This window comes from Podarcis tiliguerta, assembly GCF_965153285.1.
Source record: "Podarcis tiliguerta genome assembly, chromosome: 2".
Taxonomy (NCBI): domain Eukaryota; kingdom Metazoa; phylum Chordata; class Lepidosauria; order Squamata; family Lacertidae; genus Podarcis; species Podarcis tiliguerta.
The window spans coordinates 7,945,636-7,960,027 of record NC_139535.1 but is presented as its reverse complement, the minus strand read 5'-3'; the positions used below and the strand labels follow the sequence as shown (position 1 = coordinate 7,960,027).

Below are 14,392 nucleotides of genomic sequence, written 5' to 3'. Positions count from 1 at the left end.
GATCCACTTCTTATGTTCTTAAAATGTAGATGCAATAATGTGGGAAGGTTGGGGAAGCGCTGCAGAACAAACTGATAAAGGATGATGTGTGGACAGTCCAGTATAAACCCTTGCCAATTGCACTATTATTGGCAGGCTGCAGGACGCACGTTGAATGTGTCAGGTTGCAGAATGCCCCTGTGATAAAAGAGCAGTCTGTGTGGAATCGAGGTTTCTCATAACGCTCAGCTGAAATTTCCTCGCTGGTAAGATCTAACCTTGTGTCTGGGGGCATCAGAGATCAACCTTCGCCCTCTTCTGTCTTAGTTTTTATTGCCTTACAAGTCACCAACAGCTGAGTACCAACATGCCATACACAGTCCTTTATATCTTTAGTTTCCCCCCCTCCAACCCACCCCTAAGATCCCCAAATCCTACAATATCGCGGAATATCGGGGTGCTGGTACAAGGAAAAGGGAATTGTATTTGGGAGAATGCGGATTCCAATTCTTGAGAGTAAATATAAACCAGAGGCAGGAAATCACAGGTTCAAAATCCCTAGCATCTTCCAGGAAGGCAGGAGGAGAACCCCCTACTGAAACTTTTCAGAGAGCGGCTGCCAGTCAGTGTAGACAGTCTTGAGCTAAGTAGACCAATGGCCTGACTTGGGATGCGGCTGCTTCCTCTATCCTAAGGAGGTTCAGGAGAGACAAAAAGAGGTACTTGGTCCCACCACAGAGTTCAGCTATGACATCTGCTCCCATAGGAGGCCAAATTTTGACGGCTTTAAATTGGGGCAAGACAAATTCATGGAGGACATGTCTAGAGGCTGTCTCTGAACGGCAGCCGGTGGAATGAGTGCTGCTGAAAGCGAGGCGTTTACTTGACCGAGACCCCTTGCTCCTCGGATTCACTGTGGTACCTCGGTTTTCGAACGTAATCCGTTTTGGAAGACAATTCAAGTTCTGAAACATTTAAAAACTGAAAAATCAATAGCCAACAGCTAGGCCTCAGGATGGGACCTCAGATAGAGACGTGGGTGGTGCTGTGGGTTAAACCACAGAGCCTAGGACTTGCCGATCAGAAGGTCGGCGGTTCGAATCTCCACAACGGGGTGAGCTCCCGTTGCTTGGTCCCAGCTCCTGCCAACCTAGCAGTTTGAAAACACGTCATAGTGCAAGTAGATAAATAGGTACCGCTCCGGCGGGAAGGTAAACGGCATTTCCGTGCGCTGCTCTGGTTCGCCAGAAGCGGCTTAGTCATGCTGGCCACGTGACCCGGAAGCTGTACGCCAGCTCCCTCAGCCAATAAAGCAAGATGAGCGCCACAACCCCAGAGTCGGTCACGACTGGACCTAATGGTCAGGGGTCCCTTTACCTTTTTAGGCCTCAGGATTTTGCACTTAGCGGAAGCTGTGTGGCATGTTCAACTTCCGAGGCGTGTTCGAAAACCCAAGCATTTACTTCTGGGTTTACGGCGTTTGAAAACTGAAATGTTTGTCAACAGAGACGTTCAAAAACCGAGGCGCCAACGTATTTCCGGCGGCCCTCCCAGAGGCCCCTATGCTTTCTCCCCGCTGTGGGTTCTCGCGTGCGCCATGAGGTTGGAGCTGGAGCTGAAGCTCTTCCCGCAGTCGACGCACAGGTAGGGCTTCTCCCCCGTGTGGATCCTCTGGTGGCCAATGAGGTGCGACTTCTGGCTGAAGCTCTTGCCGCAGTCGGAGCACTTGAAGGGCCGCACGCCGGTGTGCGTCCTCTCGTGCGTGTTGAGGTTGGAGCTGACGCTGAAGCCTTTGCCGCAGTGCAGGCAGACGTAGGGCTTCTCGCCCGTGTGGGTCCTCTGGTGGCTGGTGAGGTGCTGCTTCTGGCTGAAGCTCTTCCCGCAGTCGGCGCACTTGTACGGCTTGTGGCCCGTGTGGATCCTCTCGTGCGCCACCAGGTCCGAGTTCATGCAGAAGCTCTTCCCGCACACCAAGCACTTGAAGAGCTTCTCCCCCGTGTGGATCCTCTGGTGCCGGTTGAGGTGCGACCTCCCGCTGAAGGTTTTCCCGCAGTCCAGGCACTTGTGCGCCTTCTCGCTGCAATGCATCCTCTGGTGCCCGTGGAGGTGCGAGCTGCGGCTGAAGATCTTCCCGCACTCGCCGCACGTGAAAGGTTTCTCTCCCGCGTGGGCCCGCCGGCGGGCGAAGCTCCTCTCGCAATCCAAGCACTGGTAGGGCTTCTCGCCCGCGTGCCGGGTCAGATCCGAGCGGGCGGTGGAGCTTTTCCCGCAGCGCAGGCACTCAAAGGGCTCGCCCCCGACGTGGCTCCGCAGGTGGCCGGCGAAGGAGTGGCTGCTGTGTAAGCTCTTCCCGCATTTGAAGCACTCGTACGGCTTCCCCCCGGCGTGGCTCCGCAAGTGCCAGGCGAAATGGGAGCTTGTGTCAAAGCTTTCCCCGCAGTGCAGGCAGGGATAGGATTTCTCTCCTGCGCGCGCCGTCCTCTCGTGCGCAACCAGCCCAGATCTCGGTGCAAAGGTTTTCGAGCGCACCGCGCAACTGTGTGGTTCCTCTCCCGCGTGGATCCTCGGGTGGCAAATGTGACCAAGGGTCTTCTCGCCCAGAACGCATGAACGCTCTTCTTCGGGCTGGAGGATCTCCTCCTCTTCACTTCCGCCAAGATCCTCGTCACCTCCCCAAGGAGGAAGGGAGCTGCCTGGTCGTTTTCCGCGGTGGGTCTTCTTTTCTGAGTCAGGCTGATGGGCAGAAATGCCGCCATTCTCCTCGCACCAGGAAAGTCTTTCTCTGGACAAACCCTGCGGTTCCATTTGCTCAGGGCCCCCCAGACATGGCTTCTCTTCCTCTTCCTCATCGTCATGAGCCCAACTGAAACCTGCTGAAACACATAGAACAGGCAAAATACTACTACTACTACTACTACTACTAATAATAATAATAATAATAAATATTATTTATATCCCAGCCCATCTGGCTGGGTTACCCCAGCCATTCTGGGCGGCTTTCAACAGAACACTAAAATACAATAACCTATTAAACATTAAAAGCTTCCCTAAACAGGGCTGCCTTCAGATGTCTTCTAAAAGTCTGGTAGTTGTTTTTCTCTTTGACATCTGATGGGAGGGCGTTCCACAGGGCGGGCGCCACTACTGAGAAGGCCCTCTGCCTGGTTCCCTGTAACTTCGCTTCTTGCAGCGAGGGAACCGCCAGAAGGCCCTCGGAGCTGGACCTCAGTGTCCGGACAGAACGATGGGGGTGGAGACGTTCCTTCAGGTATACTGGACCGAAGCCATTTTATTATTATGATCATTATGATCATTATTATTATTATTAATTGGGTTTATATACAGCTCTGTACCCGGAGGTCTCAGGGCGGTTCACAGAAAAGATCACAACATATAAGATCAGAATAAAAACAACACAATAACGCACCCCCATGAAAAGAGCCACATTTTAAAAGGGTATAGGATGTCAAACAGATCAACCAACGGCCTGGTTAAAAAGGAACATTTTTGCCCGGTGCCTAAAGGTGTATAATGAAGGCAACAGGTGAACTTCCCTGGGGAGAGCATTCCACAGATGGGGAGCCACTGCAGAGAAGGCCCCGTTCTCATGTTGCCACCCTCCGGACCTCTCATGGAGGAGGCACACAAAGAAGGGCCTCAGAAGATGATCTCAGGGTCCGGGTAGGTTCATATGGAAAGAGGCGGTCCTTGAGGTATTGCAGTCCTGAGCCGCTTAAGGCTTTATAGGTCAAAACCAGCACTTTGAACTGGGCCCGGAAACCAGTGCAGTAGGACCAGGATTGGTGCAATATGCTCAAACCTAATTGTAGTGGTTCTAGGGGTTGCTCGTGCGTAAGCCGGTGCAAACACCTGGCTGGGTTGCCTGAGTGAACCTTTTCTGTCCGGACAGCCACTCACCAGTGGCTGTCTCAATCGCTGGCATTTCTGTGGGCGTTTCTTAAACTTCTTCCAGCAAAGAAGCTCTTTGACGCCTAGTCTCCTCCTACTCTCTCTGCGCGAAAGCCTTCTGCGCAAGGAGGGCGTAGGCAGCGGAGGACCTCTACTCTCCCCGCTGGTCCCCGGAAAGGAGTCATGGGACCGCCTCACCGCTTCCCCCATCTGCCCCCCTTCTCCACTGGTGCTACGCTGATTCTCTTCCCCAGAAGACGGGCTGCCTCTCCCCCTCCCGGGACGCTCTCCGGAATCCCTCTGGATTTTGCTCTCTCCCTCCGGCACTGATGGCAGTTCCCTGACACTAATGTTAGGGCATGACTCCAAATTCTTTGCAAGTAGAAAACATGACAAAATCCTGCATCGAACGCAAATGAAACCCATACTTCCTTATGGACTAGCCATTTGCTGTTGTTATTTATTTTAAACAAAAAGGAAAAAAAACAAGACACATTTTTCAGGTTCACAAACTCTTTTGTCCCTATACGGCTCAAGACTGTTTCTCCCTGTATGAACCAGCCCAGACCTGGCAGTCTTCATCAGAGGCCCTTTTCTTTGGCCACCAAAAAGAGGCCACGCAATAACAGGGCTTTTTGGGGAGACATGCCATTAGAAACAACAAAGAAGATTGTGGCAAATATAAACACAATAAAAGCCAAGTATAAAATGTAAAGCCACTGTTACGGAAATGATTCTTTTTCTTAACCGTCTGCATTAGCAATATTTGGGGGGGGGGGGGCTGTCAAGAAACATTTAGCAGTTAATGAAGATGCCTGCAGGATTTCTGTTGGGTTCAGAAAAGCTGAGCAAATACCACCGAAGGTTGGTATTTGATGTCCCCCCCAAAAAATTTCACAGTCAAGCTTGGTCTTAAAGATTCAGGTATCCTGGGCACAAGTTTTTCGGGGATTTGTAAATGAATACAAGGATCTTCAACCTGGCTCAATAGCAGGTAGGCAACGGGTGCAGATGTTTTAACAGTGGTATCACATATTTCTTGGCCATCTGCTTCTCCCTCCCCTCTCAGCAGCAGTCTAGCCACCACATTCTGCGTTAGCTGGAGTTTCCAGACCAGGCCCACTTGGCAAAACTGGGCCCAGATTGCGAAACTGCTCTAGGAATGGAGAAGGGAAATGGGTTTGAGACGTCACAGGTGCCAGCCAATCCATGCTAGGCACGGCCCACTTCTACTAGAATAAATAATAATAATTATTTTTTATACCCCGTCCTTTCTGGTTCAAAAACCGGGCTCAGGGCGGCTAACAACAAATTTAAAACACTTAATTATAAAAGCAGCATAAAATACAGTATAAAAACATGAATAACAATAAAAATCAAAAATCAATTTAGGAGAAATAAGCATTAGATAATCCCCAGGGCTAGCTGGCTGAATTGGTCCTACTTGGGCCAGTGAGGAGGCCAGGGGAGAATTAGCTGTGAGGTCACAGAGCGGGTGATCTTCATAAAAGGGGAGGGGGAGGGAAGAGAAGGGAAATAAAAGATCAGCCTGAATTCAAATTAAAGGCTAGGTGGAATAGCTCTGTCTTACAGGCCTGATGAAAGGAGATTAAATCCTGCAGGGCCCTAGTCTTATGGGACAGAGCATTCCACCAGGTTGGAGCCATCACTGAAAAGGCCCTGGCCCTGGTGGAGGATAGTCTGGCTTTCTTAGGGCCCAGGACCTCTAAACTATGGTTATTCATGGACCTTAAGGTCCTCTGCAGGGCAGACCAGGAGAGGCGGTCCCATAGATACGAGGGCCCTAAGCCATGCTCAACGAGGGCATATCCAGAGCCGCCCCACCACTCAGGCTATGCCAGAAGAGGGACAACACAAAGGAATCCTCACCCCCAGTTTCGGTGCCTTCGTCGTTGTCTTCCTCCTCCTCCTCCTCCTGCTTAGGTTCCCTGAAAAGCTGTTTTGCTTCAAGACCCAGAGGAGCTCCATCTGATTCCGGGAGACTGGCAGACACCTGATGAAGCAGCACCTGAAAGCAGCCGGATTTAAGTCAGAATCCAAAGCCGGGCATTGGTCCATCTAGTTCAGTAGTGCCTGCACTGACTGGCAGCAGCTCTCCAGGGTTCCACATGGCCTCTCTCCCAGCCTTACCTGAAAAAGGTTGGGGACTGAACAGAAACTGTGTCCATGCAAAACAGGTGTTCTACTGCTGAGCTGTGGGCTCCCCTGCAAAGGACTAGGAACATGCGAAGCTGTGTCAGAGCAAGGGGGAGGCCATCGAACACAGTGTTGTCTACACTGACTGGCAGTTCTCCACCGTTTCAGGCAGGGGACATTACCTGAAGGCTTAGGAGTGAACCTGGGTCCTTCTGCACGCAAACTATCATATTTTTTGCTCTATAGGATGCACCAGACAATAAAACACACCTAGTTTGGGGGGGGGGAGGAAACAAGGGGGGGGGGGAATTCTGAATCCCAGAAGCCAGAACAGCAAGAGGGATCCGGCTTCTGGGATAGCCGCTGAAGCCTCTCCCAGGCAGCGGGATGAAGGTTGCCCCTGTCCGGAAGAGGCTACGCGCGGGTAAGCTGCCATCTCCCGCAAGAACCATGCGCTCTTTAAAGAGAGCGCGGTTTTGGGGGGCTTTTCTGGGAGGTGGGGGAAGGGACAGAGTCGCACACTCTGTCCCTTCCCCCCACTTCCTGCAAGAGCTGCACGAAGCCTCCGCAGGACAGCGGGGAGCCTTCGTCCCGCTGCCCTACAGAAGCTTTGCGGGGGCTATCCAAAAGCCAGGATAGCTAGAGGGAGCCCAGCTAAGCCTGAAGCTAGAACAGCACTCCCTCTCCCTGTTCTGGCTTCTGGCTTAGCCGCGCAGCCTGCATTCGCTCCATAAGACGCACACACATTTCCCCTTACTTTTTAGGAGGGAAAAAGTGTGTCTTATAGAGCGAAAAATACGGTAGATGCCCTACCACCACGCTAAGGTATCACTGGTGTCTCACTCCCTCCTGATCTCGTCCTCACCTCTTTTCCTTGTCTCTCCTCCGCCTCTTCCCGCCTGAGGAGGAAATCCTCGGCCAGGGCCACCGCCTGGGAGCAGGTCTCTGGTGTGCCGTCCCTGACCCAGCCCTGGATCTCCGGCGGCAGGATGGCCAGGAACTGCTCCAGGATCAGCAGCTCCAGGATCTGTCCCTTGGTGTGCCTCTCTGGCTTCAGCCAGTGCCGGCAAAGTTCCCAGAGTTGCCGGCACGCCTCCCTCGGCCCCTCGTCCTCCTGGTAGAGGAAGGCCCGGAAACACTGGCGGTAGGCCTCTGCCTCCTGGGCATCCGACTCGCAAAAGGCCTCTTCCTTCACTGGCGCCCGGTCTCCATCGCGGCTCTCGTAGGCTTGCAGAGATGCTCTGTCAACATCTAGTCCAACAAGGAGAGAAGTATTTAATAATAATAATAAAAATAAAAATAATATCTTTATTGTCATTGCCCCCTTCGGGGACAACAAAATTACTTGACTGCTCCATAAAAACACTGATTAAACAATACAGTATGATACAGCAAGGGTGATTAGTTGACTTTCAAAGTCCGGGCTTCCCATTCAGGGCCGAGATCGCTCTGGAGAAGAAGCTATTCTTAAGACGGCTCATTCTTGTCATCATCGTCCTGTATCTCCTTCCCGACGGCAAAAGCTCGAAGAGACAGTGACCAGGATGCGATGGATCTTTTACTATGTCCAGTGCCTTCCTATGGCACCTTGTGGCATAAATCTGCTCTAAGGTGGAGAGTGGGCAGCCAACAATGCTCTCTGCTGCCTTAACAACCCTGCACAACCCCATCCTGTCCTGGGTAGTACAGCTTCCGTACCACACACATAAGCCATAAGTGAGCACACTCTCAATGGCACAGTGATAGAAGGCAAGCAGCAGTTTCTGCGGAAGATGGTTTTTCCTTAGTATTCTCAAAAAATACAGTCTCTGCTGCGCCTTCTTCACAAGCCCCCTTGTGTTGACACTCCAGGACAGATCCTCTTGTAATTCAATGCCCAAAAATCTGAACGTTGTTACCCTCTCCACACAGACCCCATCAATCAAAAGTGGCTGGACATTGCTCTTCTGTCTCCTGTAGTCCACCACAAGTTCCTTTGTCTTCCTTGTATTTATGAGCAAATTGTTAGCTCTGCACCACTCTGTCAGCCGCTCCACCTCATCTCTATAATCCATTTCACCCTCCCTTTCAGGGATGAGCCCGATCACGGTTGTGTCATCTGCAAATTTGACAACCCTATTACTAGGGTGAGTAGCGACACAATCGTACGTGTAGAGAATATAAAGGAGCGGACTGAGTACGCATCCCTGTGGTGTTCCTATGTTAGTCTTAAGCATATTAGAGGTATAAGGGCCCAACCAAACCCTCTGGGGGCGGTCTGACAAAAAGTCCAATATCCACCCACTTGGTTTTCGAACAGCTTATGGCAGGGGACTGCCATCGGAACAGGGGAGGGAGCCGGGGCGGGGGGCTGTTGGGATACCGAGAGCCTCCAAAACTCCTGAGGAGCAGTTTCTCTTCCAGGGGTGGGGAAAGCCACACCTCCAGTGGAGAAGAGAGGGAAGGGGCCAGCCAAGACAGGAGAGGGCTCAAGGATGCTGCTGAGAGCCCTAGCGCCTCACCTCTCCAGGCTGGCCAGGAGGGATGCACACCACTTCCGTCGCCCAGCTTGTGCAGAGGGGTGAAACGCAAGGAGGGGAGGAGGAGGTTTGGGGTGCCGAAGTTCTTATGTTGGGGGAGAAACCGGAAGGGGCCACTCCCGGATTCTGCAAGTGACTAAGACGGACATGAACTTTGTGGATCTGCACTGTAAATAGTTTGCACAATAAAACCTGTAAAAGACAGGTCGGAGTCCTGCCTGGTTACTCACGAGCAACCACCAGACAGCTTAGTTCTTAAACGTTTTGGCTCCCAAACGCCGCAACCCTGGAAGTGACAGTTCCAGTTTGCGAACTATTTTTGGGAGCCGAACGTCTGACGGGGCTTCCGATTGGCTGCAGGAGCTTCTGTTCAACTTCCAAGGTACAGCTGTATTTGTTAGCTGTTATTCTAGTTCCAATAAGTAGACCCGTATGGCAGACACTCATTTATCCGAAAACCTGTCAAAATGGAAGTTTCTGGAAAGGGCAGAGAGCGGGCACCCATCGTATCCTGACAATAATGCTGCTCCACAGAACAGGGGCATCCACGCTAAAAGCTCCGTGTCACAGTGGAAAAGCTTTCTGAGACCTTTGGGTGTTGAAGGGGAAGCTGCCCCACAGAACACAGTGATCTGCTTTGTAGATAAAACAGCAGTGCAGAGGTGGGGCAGGGGGCTGGACTAGATGACCCCTGGGGTCCCTTCCAACTCTACAATCCTATGGCTGCCAAGACCATATAACACCGGTCTTGAAAGACCTACACTGGCTCACAGTACGTTTCCGAGCACAATTCAAAGTGTTGGTACTGACCTTTAAAGCCCTAAACGGCCTCGGTCCAGTATACCTGAAGGAGCGTCTCCACCCCCATCATTCAGCCCAGACACTAAGATCCAGCGCCGAGGGCCTTCTGGCGGTTCCCTCCCTGTGAGAAGCCAAGTTACAGGGAACCAGGCAGAGGGCCTTCTCGGTAGTGGCACCCGGCCGTGGAACGTCCTCCCATCAGATGTCAAAGAGAAAAATAACGACCAAACTTTTAGAAGACATCTGAAGGTAGCCCTGTTTATGGAAGCTTTTAATGTTTAATAGGTTGTTGTATTTTAGTGTTCTGTTGGAAGCCGCCCAGAGTGGCTGGGGAAACGCAGTCAAATGGGTGGGGTATAAATAATAATAATATATTATTATTATTATTATTATTATTATTATTATTATTATTCTGTAAGACCTTGAACTGGGCACTTACCGGTAGTATACATCTGCTCCGAATCCCCTTTGAGGCCTGGAACGCACACGGCCCGTTGCTTTTTCCCAGCCCCCTCAATGGGAGCGTCCGCCTCGTCCCACGGCGCGTCCGGGTTTCCGAGCCTCCCGTCAGAGATCTGCACGACCGTCAAGAACTCGGGCGACCCCCAACCGTCGGGGGGTCCTTCGTCGGGCTCCTGCTTCACCCGGCACTGTATCCCCGCGGACTGGAGCAGGAAGCTCTGAGAGGGCGGCTCCATCATGCTCAACGGCCCTTTCGTCCTGCCAACAAATCGAGAACAGAGCCGCCATGACGAAGGAAACATTCCGAAATTTGAGAAAGTACGGAGCTTTGAATCCAAGCTTTGTTTTCCGAAACGTTCAGATTTCTGAAAATGCGTTAGTGAGAATCCTATGTATGTTAGGCCTGAGATGTATAAAATTATGATGCGCTGTGTGGAGGTTTCTCCCCTCCCTTAGCGAACAACGGAACCCAACGGGATCAACCGATGAAGCTGAATGGTGTGAAATTCAGGACGAAAAGGAAAGACTTTGAGATTTTTAATGTTTTATCGTGTTTCTCAGAGTGGCAGGGTATAAATAATAAATCGTTGTTGTTGTTGTTACCATTCCTGCATTGCAGGGGGTTGAGTTTGATGAACCTCAGGCTCCCTTCCAGCTCTACTATTATATGATTCTATGACATCTTCAAGGGACGTGGGTGGCGCTATGGGTTAAACCACAGAGCCTCTTGGGCTTGCCGATCAGAAGGTCGGCAGTTCAATTCCCCGCAATGGGGTGAGCTCCCGTTGCTCGGTCCCTGCTCCTGCCCACCTAGCAGTTCGAAAGCACGTCAAAGTGCAAGTAGATAAATAGGTACCACTCCGGCGGGAAGGTAAACAGTGTTTCCGTGCACTGCTCTGGTTCGCCAGAAGTGGCTTAGTCATGCTGGCCATATGACCCGGAAGCTGTACGCCAGCTCCCTCGGCCAATAAAGCGAGATGAGCGCCGCAACCCCAGAGTCGGCCACGACTGGACCTAATGGTCAGGGGTTCCTTTACCTTTACCTTTATGACATCTTTACAAAGGAAGACTAAGTATGCCTACTAGTCACAATGGCAATTTTGACCCTCCACTCCAGGAGGGAGTAATTGCTTCTGATTAATGGCTCATGGGAATTTTGGGCAGGAAGAGCTGTGCTGTTGCATTCAGGTCCTGCTTGTTTCCTCCAAGGACTCATCCACACCTCCGCTTGTGCCTAAAAACCACAAGACTGATAATTGCCAGTGGGGGGGGGGGACCCCTTAGAATTGCAATTGGAAGGAACCCCCTAGGGTCATCTAGTCCAACCCCCTGCAATGCAGGAATATTTTGCCCAATGTAGGACTCGAACCCATGACCCTGAGATTAAGTTTCCTGTAACAACAGCAACACAAATTTATTTATACCCCACCCATCTGGCTGGGTTTCCCCAGGCACTCTGGGTGGCTCCCAACAGAATATTAAAAACACGACAAAACATCAAACATTAAAAACTTCCCTAAACAGGGCTGCCTTCAGATGTCTTCTAAAAGTCAGATAGTTGTTTATTTCCTTGACATCTGATGGGAGTTCCACAGGGTAGGACCCACTACCAAGAAGGCCCTCTGCCTGGTTCCCTGTAACTTCACTTCTCGCAGGGAGAGAACCGCCAGAAGGCCCTCGGAGCTGAACCTCAGTGTCCGGGCTGGACAATGGGGTGGAGACCAGGTATACTGGGCCGAGGCAGTTTAGAGCTGGGGTCAGCAAACTTTTTCAGCAGTGGGCCGGTCCACTATCCCTCAGACCTTGTGGGGGGCTGGACTATATTTTGTAAAAAAATAATGAATGAATTCCTATGCCCCTCAAATAACCCAGAGATGCATTTTAAATAAAAGCACACATTCTACTCATGTAAAAAAACCAGGCTGGCCCCACAAATAACCCAGAGATGCATTTTAAATAAAAGCATACATTCTACTCATGTAAAAACACGCTGATGGTTTAGGGCATTAAAGATCAGCACCAACACTTTGAATAGGGCTCAGAAACGTACTGGGAGCCAATGTAGGTCTTTCAGGACCAGTGTTTTATAGTCTTGGTGGCAGCTCCCAGTCACTAGTCTAGCTGCCGCATCCTGGATTAGTTGTAGTTTCCGGGTCACCTTCAAAGGTAGCCCCACGTAGAGCGCACTGCAGTAGCCCAAGGGGGAGATAACCAGAGCATGCACCACTCTGGTGAAGCAGTCTGTGGGCAGGTAGGGTCTCATCCTGCGTACCAGACGGAGCTGGTAGACAGCTGCCCTGGGCATAGAACTGACCTGTGTGTCCATGGACAGCTGTGAGTCCAAAACGACACCCAGGCTGTGCACCTGGTCCTTCAGGGGCACAGTTGCCCCATTCGGGACCAGAGAGCCCCCCCCCCATACCTGCCTGACCCCCCCAAACAGTATGACTGAGCTTTCCTCACTGAGCTATCCCCATACCTCCACCCTTCCTCCACCTCCTTCATCATTTTAGGCTTGCTCACACATTGCACTAAAGGCAGGTACATGTTGCCTCTACACGTGTAAGTGTTTGCATGTAAGAGATCACACGTGTCGATTTGTACACTTTAACTGCACTGGTTGCACATACATGTGGATATGTGGACAATATCTGCCACTGGTGTACACAAGTGCACAGATTGTACACGGCTTTAATGTAATGTGTGAATGTTATAAACCTGCATCGCCTCAGAAGCCCCAGGTTGCATCTTGCAAAGAATGTATAACTGGTTTTTCAAACTTTCATCCATTTCTTTAAATACAGGGTTCTAAAACGCCAATCGGAACATTTTAAAATACACGTGCAAAACAATCGGCGAGAAATCATCAAATTGATCCGAAACCCAGCACAGCGTTTCAGGACAAGAAGAGAGCGGATTTTCAAAAGATGGAATGCAAAACGTCAGATCTGATGGGAGGGCAACCAGGGGAATTCAAAAAAATCAAAAGGTCTGCAAGGTTGTTCTAGAAGCTAGGGAGGCTGCAGATCTTCCTCATAAATAACAATACTAATAATAAATTATCCGGGGGGCCCAACCCAACACCTCCAGCCTTGCAAATCGCTCATCAGCTCCTGCGAAATGCAAAATATAGGTCTATAGATATGTGCATAGCTACCTGCCTCTCTCACCGCCTCTGCTGTTCCTGAGTCGCTATTTGGAAAAAGGAAAAAAAAAAAAAAAAGGAAATCCAAAATACATGCACACACGCAAATACGCCCCCCCCCTCCCCAATGCACACACACAAAAAGAAGGCTGGGCAGGAAGTAACAGCCTGCTCTGTATGAGAGCCCCCCCCTCCTTCCCCAATTTCTGGGCCTCTCTAGGAATCTCAGCTCGGATGTTTAACCCTTCCATTCCTGCTGAACACGCAGATCAGAGCTGCTCAGAGATTGCCACCTTTCCTGTTCCCCCCTTCTGACAGGGCTCCTGTGCCTTCGGCAGCAGAGTTGCCAGCTTGCTCGTCGCCCCCTGCTCCTGTGCATTTAGCAGATGAGCTGGAGCCAGGTAACAACAGGGTGGCCTAATTTCCTTTCCTTCTTCCCCTGCTCCTTGGCAGACGGGAAGGTTGCCAACTGTTTTTCCCCTGCTCCTGTGCATTTAGCAGCAGCCTCGCGTTCGATTGTTGCAATCGTTGTTTGGTTAAAATATAATAATAATAATAATAATAATAATAATAATAATAATAATAATAATAATAATAATTTATTTATAACCTGCCCATCTGGCTGGGCTTCCCCAGCCACTCTGGGCGGCTTCCAACAAAATATTAAAATACAATAACCTATTAAACATTAAAAGCTTCCCTAAACAGGGGTGCCTTCAGGTGTCTTCTAAAAGTCTGGTAGTTGTTGTTCTCTTTGACATCTGGTGGAAGGGAGTTCCACAGGGTGGGTGCCACTACCGAGAAGGCCCTCTGCCTGGTTCCCTGTAACTTGGCTTCTCACAGCGAGGGAAGTGTGGTGTAGTGGTTAAGAGTGGTAGTCTCGTAATCTGGTGAACCGGGTTCACGTCTCCGCTCCTCCACATGCAGCTGCTGGGTGACCTTGGGCCAGTCACACTTCTCTGAAGTCTCTCAGCCCCACTCACCTCACAGAGTGTTTGTTGTGGGGGAGGAAGGGAAAGGAGAACGTTAGCCGCTTTGAGACTCCTTCGGGTAGTGATAAAGCGGGATATCAAATCCAAACTCTTCTTCTTCCCTGAGGGTCTGAGATACATTGGCTAGTTTCCCAGGGTGTGGCTGCTGTCGCATGCTGACAACTTCTAGGAACCAACAGGTGAGGTCTGAGTGCTTGACAAACTATCTTAGAAGGAGCAGTGCCCCCCCCCCCAAGAGCTACAACCCCTCCCCTAACATCTCATACACGCGGGTGGTGCTGTGGTCTAAATAACTGAGCCTCTTGGGCTTGCTGACTGGAAGGTCAACGGTTCAAGTCCCCGCAACGGAGTGAGCTCCCATTGCTCTGTCCCAGCTTCTGCCAACCTAGCAGTTCGAAAGCATGCCAGTGCAAGTAGATAAATAGGTA

General features: G+C 50.9%; 1 protein-coding gene and 2 long non-coding RNA genes across 6 annotated transcripts in view; 2 read left to right on the top strand and 1 right to left on the bottom strand.

Annotated features, from left to right (window-relative positions):
- LOC310671060 overlaps positions 1-14,392 on the top strand; it is a 184,643-nt gene that overhangs the window by 125,143 nt on the left and 45,108 nt on the right. The window lies entirely within an intron of this gene.
- The window catches only part of LOC310671048, a 105,918-nt gene that overhangs the window by 84,141 nt on the left and 7,385 nt on the right, over positions 1-14,392 (top strand). The window lies entirely within an intron of this gene.
- Positions 287-13,488, bottom strand: LOC310670266 (uncharacterized protein). Of its 4 annotated transcripts, none has more exons than XM_083425331.1 (5): positions 12,989-13,488; positions 9,805-10,085; positions 6,911-7,296; positions 5,779-5,917; positions 287-2,852 (listed from the first exon to the last, which is right to left on the bottom strand). In XM_083425331.1, the coding sequence occupies exons 2-5, from the start codon at positions 10,064-10,066 to the stop codon at positions 1,540-1,542; spliced, it is 2,100 nt and encodes a 699-aa protein (XP_083281457.1). In that variant the 5' UTR covers positions 10,067-10,085; positions 12,989-13,488; the 3' UTR covers positions 287-1,539. The 4 variants fall into 4 exon arrangements, with proteins under 4 accessions (XP_083281457.1, XP_083281456.1, XP_083281458.1 ...); XM_083425330.1 differs by having other exon boundaries at positions 12,985-13,487; XM_083425332.1 differs by having other exon boundaries at positions 287-2,849; positions 12,985-13,486.